Source organism: Coptis chinensis, chromosome 5 (assembly GCF_015680905.1).
Source record: "Coptis chinensis isolate HL-2020 chromosome 5, ASM1568090v1, whole genome shotgun sequence".
Lineage (NCBI taxonomy): Eukaryota > Viridiplantae > Streptophyta > Magnoliopsida > Ranunculales > Ranunculaceae > Coptis > Coptis chinensis.
Window position 1 is genome coordinate 57,553,913 of NC_141460.1, and position 5,699 is coordinate 57,559,611.

Below are 5,699 nucleotides of genomic sequence, written 5' to 3' on the forward strand. Positions count from 1 at the left end.
AGGGAGGCAAACCGGCGACAGACGAAGGAACGCGGGGGAGCGGCCAGCCAGGTGGGTGCTGGGTTGAATCGCAACCCACTAGCAGACGACATATAGGCTTCAGAGGTTCCAAAGCAGTTTACCCAGCCGAGGTTTGAGAGATATGATGGCAAAGGGGATCCAACGGACCACATTCATCATTTTCGGCAACAGATGCCACTATGGCAGGAGGCTTGCTATGACGGTCTATGATGTATGATGTTCCCGACTAGTCTTAAAGGAGGGGCGTCGGATTGGTATTACAGACTGCCAGCGGGGAGCATCAAGAATTTCCAGGAGTTGGAGCAGGCGTTCATAGATCACTTCATATATCAGAAAAAGCGGGTGGTGGACATCGCAGCTCTATTCAATGTACGACAAAGATCCATAGAATCAGTTAGAGAGTTTCTGTGCCGATTCAAGGCAGAGACATTGAAAGTTGAAAATCTAGATGAGAGGACAGCGGTGATAGCCTTTGAGAGAGGCTTGTTCCCGGGGACAGGAGTGCACCAATCCGTGGCCAAGAATGAGATCGCGACACTACATGAATTATATCCACGAATGGAGAAATATATATGATATGAAGATTCTATGCAAAAGGAGTCCAAGATGACGGGGAAGGTCGTGTTGTCTTTGGAGAAGGATCGAGAACGCCAGAAGGTGGGGACGTCGGAAATAGAAAGTGGGAAATACCGCGGGTACGGAGTGCGAGCAGAGGGAAGTTGAGAAGGAATCCAAAGAGAGTACAGGGAGAGGAAGCCATACTGCGAGATGGAACAAACTCCACTGAACAAACCGCTTAATGAGATCTTACCTTTAATAAAAAATTTGTCGGGTATGAGGGACGGAACCACGCCAGTGGAGATACCGGAGAAGCCCTTATGTGCGTATCATCAGATAAGGAATCATGAGACGAATGACTATTACGCTCTAAAATGGTTGGTTCAGAGAATGGTGGAAAAAGGGAGGATGGGAGAATTCGTGAGAGATGGTCGGAATGAGGAGCACATGCCGCCGCAGGGAAGGATATTGGGAACCATCAACGTGATTTACAGCAGTGAGGTTATAAGTCATAACACTCATAGAGACAAGATACGGTGGACCGCAAGTATCCAGCAGATTAATGAGAGAACGGATAGGCCTCGGCAGCGAGTGGTGGCAGCGGCAGAAAAGGATAAAATCGTGTTTAGCAGCGCTGACCTACGTGCAGTGGACTCACCACATGAAGACGCATTGGTTATTACGGTGGCAATGGGGAATTACATGGTGAAAAGGGTGTTGATTGATTGTGGGAGTGCGGTAGATTTGTTGTTCAGAGGTGCCTTGGAGGAAATGGGAGTTGATCCTAAGCAGCTGCGTCCTTCACGAACTAATTTGTATGGATTTAACGGAAGTATGACAGAACCCATAGGGGAGCTATTACTGCCCGTGACAATTGGGCCGGTTGCCCGTTTCATGGTGATGGATTCGGCTTCATAATACAATGCGATCTTGGGAAGACGGTGGATTCACGAGATGAAGGCGGTCCCTTCAACGTATTATCAGGTAATACGATTCCCCACCCCTATGGGCATGTATGAGGTCTACGGAGATCAGGTTACCGCAAAAAACAGTAATCGGGGAACCGTGAAGCGGTTGATCAGCAGATCAGAAGGAGAGGCTTCGAATCTTAGGAAGAGGCTGACATAGCAATTACAGTGCACCTCGGGGGAGGGGGATGGTGAGACAGCGGTGGATCCTAAGATGCTCGACGAGATAGAGGTGGTGAATATTGGGATAGGGGAAGAGGAGAAGTTCACATCGATAGGATCTAGTTTGCTGGAGGAGTGGAAGTGTAAGTTGATACAGTTCTTGTCAGATAATAGAGATGTCTTCGCTTGGACAATAGAGGATGTTACTGGGTTGGACCTCAAGTTCGCATGTCATCAGTTGCATATGAAAGAGAATGCCAAACCCGTGAGGTAAAAGATGCACAGTATTAGACTAAAATATACGGAGGGGATCCGGGAAGAGGTCGCAAGGTTGAAAGGGGTAGAAATAATCTGAGAGGTAGAGTTCACAAACTGATTATCTAATGTAGTTGCGGTACCAAAAAAGAATGGGAAAGTGCGTATGTGCGTACACTTTACTGATGTAAATCAAGAGTGTCCAAAGGATAGCTATCCCATGTCGTGAGTAGATGAGTTGGTAGACAGGATGGCCGGGTTTAAGATTTTTTCCTTCATGGACGCGTCGATGGGGTATAATCAGGTCGCGATGTATGGGCCCGATCAGGAGAAGACCTCATTTGTGGTGGAGGGCGGAACTTACTGCTATACAAGGATGTCGTTTGGTTTGAAAAATGCAGGGGCAACCTTCCAGCGGTTGGGTGAGAAAATATTTGAAAACAAGATTCGGAAAGGAATTGAGATTTATATAGACGACATGGTAGAGAAAAGTATGTCAGAAGAGGAACATATCGAGGGGTTGCAAGAAACCTTCGGGATACTACGTGAATACAACTTGAAATTGAACCTTGAGAAGTTTACTTTCGGAGTGACTATAGGAAATTTTTTGGGGTACATCGTTACTTATAGGGGAATCGAGGCTAACCCCAAGCAGATAAGGTCCCTGGTGGAGATGCCATCTCCGCAGAATATGAAAGAAGTACAGCGGTTAGCAGGAAGGGTCGCGGCCCTGAATAAATTCATTTCCAAGTCATCTGATAAGTGCAGACCGTTGTACCGACTGTTGAGGAGCACACTGGATTTTGTATGGACAGCGGAGTGCGAGGAGACGTTCCAGGAATTGAAAAAATATTTGGGCAAAATGCCTCTGCTATCGCGGCCCGAGACCGGGGAGAAGTTGTATTTGTACTTGGGGGCCACGGAATATGCAGTCAGCTCGGTTCTAGTTCGGGTGGTCGACAAGGCAGAGAAGCCGGTATATTTTCAGAGGAAGACTTTGTTAGATGCAGAGATGCGATATAGTAGAATCGAGAGGTATGCCTTGGCATTAGTATTTTCAACCCTGAAGCTGAAACCTTACTTTGAAGCACACGTGGTGGTGGTGGTAATGAATTTGCCATTGAGGCAAGCATTGAGAATGGAAAAATCTGGTAGAATGTTGAAGTGGGCAGTGATTCTGAGTTCCTATGAGATACAGTATCAGATAAAAATTGCGGAGAAGGCGCGGTGGCTGAGTTTCTGACAGAGTTCCCTACCGAGGATCCCACGTGGGGAGAGGAAATGGTTATGGAACTGGAGCGGGAGAGTAAGACAGACCTTCTAAACCCGTGGGATAAGAGGAATGGGTGGAGGGTATTCGCGGATGGATCGGCTACATATGCATGTAGTGGCATAGGAGTTGTGTTGGTTACACCTGATAATAGCATAATAGAGCAAACCATGAAACTCGGGTTCGCGGCGTCTAGCAATGAGGTGGAGTATGAAGCAGTGATCGCCGGATTGAGAATGGCCGAGGATTTGGGGGTGAAGGAGCTGACAGTCTATTCTGATTCTAACTTGGTGGTGTGTCAAGTGAATGGAGGGTTCGCCGCTCGATGTCCCAAGATGGCAAGATATTTGGATGTGGTGCGAAGATGAGCTGAGAAATTCACAAAGCTCTATTTCCTTCACCTGGGCCGGGGAGAGAGCAGACATGCTGATGCCCTAGCATATGTAGCAGCTGCAATTCCCGGGTCGGAGGAGAGAATAATACACGTGGGGAGACTAGAGAAACCGTGCACCAAGGATGAGATGGAAATTTGCCAAGTCGGGGAAGAGGATGAGGGTTGGATGAAGGCTATTAAGGACTTTTTGGCAGGAAAGGAAGTCACAGATAAAAGGGAAAGGAGGAGATGGGAGCAGACATCTCAGAGATACGTCCTACTGGAAGGAGAGTTATATCGAAAAACTTCAGTGGACCACTTCTAAAATGTTTGGGTCCATGGCTATCCTAAGAGGTGTTGGCAGAACTATACGAGGGAGATTGCGGGAGTCATTCAGCAGGGAGAACAACGGCACATCGGCTACTGACACAGGGGTATTTCTGGCCCCACATGAAGAGGGATGCCGTGGAATATGCTAAGAAGTGTGACAAATGTCAGAGATTTGCACAGTTGATATTTGCCCCTGCTGAACCCTTCACAATGTATCAAGTCCATGGCCTTTTGTTATGTGGGCAATGGATATAGTGGGACCGCTGCCCATGGATAGTGGTAAAAGGAGGTTCATGCTCGCGGCCATGGATTATTTCACAAAATGGATTGAAGTCGTACCCCTGCAGCAGGTGAAGGAAACGCAAGCCATCAAGTTTTTGTGGGAGAATATTATCTGCAAATTTGGGTTGCCGGTACGCCATCATAGCAGACAATGGAACTTAGTTTACGGGAGCAAAGGTGGCCAGGTTCTTGCAAACCTACAAAGTAAGACAGGGGTTCTCGGCTCCTTACAACCCCGAGGGCAACGGACAGATAGAGTCCTCTAACAAGACCATCATGAACAACCTAAAGAGGAAGTTAGAGGATAAGAAGGGGGCGTGGGCCGATGAGCTTAGTCATGTATTATGGGCCTACCAGACATAATAGGGTGGAGGCTGTGATCCACACAAGAGACCCCATTTTCATTGGCTTATAGGGTGGAAGCTGTGATCCCATCGGAGATGGTGGCAGCTACAATGGGAACAAAGATCGTGGAGGAGGGTCCAAACTGGAGAATCTTAGCAGCAGATCTGAATCTAGCAAGGGAAAGAAGAGACAATGCCCATATAAGGCTGGAGGAGTATCATCGGAGGTTGCAGAAATAGTACAACAGGAGGGTCAAGCTGAAGCAGTTCCATATAGGCGACCTGGTGCTCCGACGGGTGACACCTAGCACTAGGAAAGAGAAAGATCGAAAGCTGGGTCCAAACTAGGAGGGACCCTACACGGTGGTAGATATTGGAGGGGCGGGCACCTACAGGTTGCGGGCCGGAAGGCAAACTGATAGAGAAGCTATGGAATGTGAGAATGTTAAAGAAATTCCACACTTGAATGTAATGGAAATCTATTGCCTAAATTTGGCGTTGTATGTAAATATATAATACAACAACACTTTTGAGAAGAAATCATCATTTATAGAGGTAGGAGTCCAAAATAACTACGAGACGTGAAATGCCAACGAGACCGCGAAGGGTCCCTAATGGTTTTTCAAAAACTATGAAACCCGCACATAGTACGTGGGGCATGGAGCCCAAGGATGGAGAGAGACAGCGGAGGGGATGAGCCCTTCGCTGATACGAGGCTCGTGATGAGCCCGAGGCAAGATGAGTTTCCTCAAGGGACATACTGAGATTACAGAACTGTGGAGTGGGATGAGCCCTTTGCTGAATTGTGGAGCGATGCAAATTGCATAGGGGACACGAAGCCCCAGTGCGGAGAGAGACAACGGAGGGGAGGAGACCTTTGCTGATGAAAGGGAAGAGTCTGCGGAGCTGGGCGAGCCCTTCGCAAACTAGGGATACTAGCACCACATGGGGGCATGAGGCCCAAACATGAGTAGAGATAGAAGGGAGTTGGAGTCATTTGCAGATATACTCAACCATCATAAAAACAACGAGGGGAATGAGCCCATCACTAATGCAAGGAACTAGTCAAGGAGCATGGAGGCTGGCTTAAAGTTGGTGGAATAGCCAAACATCGAGAAAAAGACACGACAAGAGTT

At 47.8% G+C, this 5,699-nt stretch overlaps 1 protein-coding gene across 1 annotated transcript; it reads left to right on the forward strand.

Annotated features, from left to right (window-relative positions):
* Positions 1-789: 789 nt before the first annotated feature.
* On the forward strand, positions 790-1,497 carry LOC147498091 (uncharacterized). Its single transcript, XM_086563122.1, has one exon. The coding sequence runs from the start codon at positions 790-792 to the stop codon at positions 1,495-1,497; it is 708 nt and encodes a 235-aa protein (XP_086419248.1).
* Positions 1,498-5,699: the final 4,202 nt, after the last annotated feature.

Bases quoted from the DNA above. Each gene is read 5' to 3' on its own strand.
- LOC147498091 (XM_086563122.1), top strand. From the start codon at position 790: ATGGAACAAACTCCACTGAACAAACCGCTTAATGAGATCTTACCTTTA.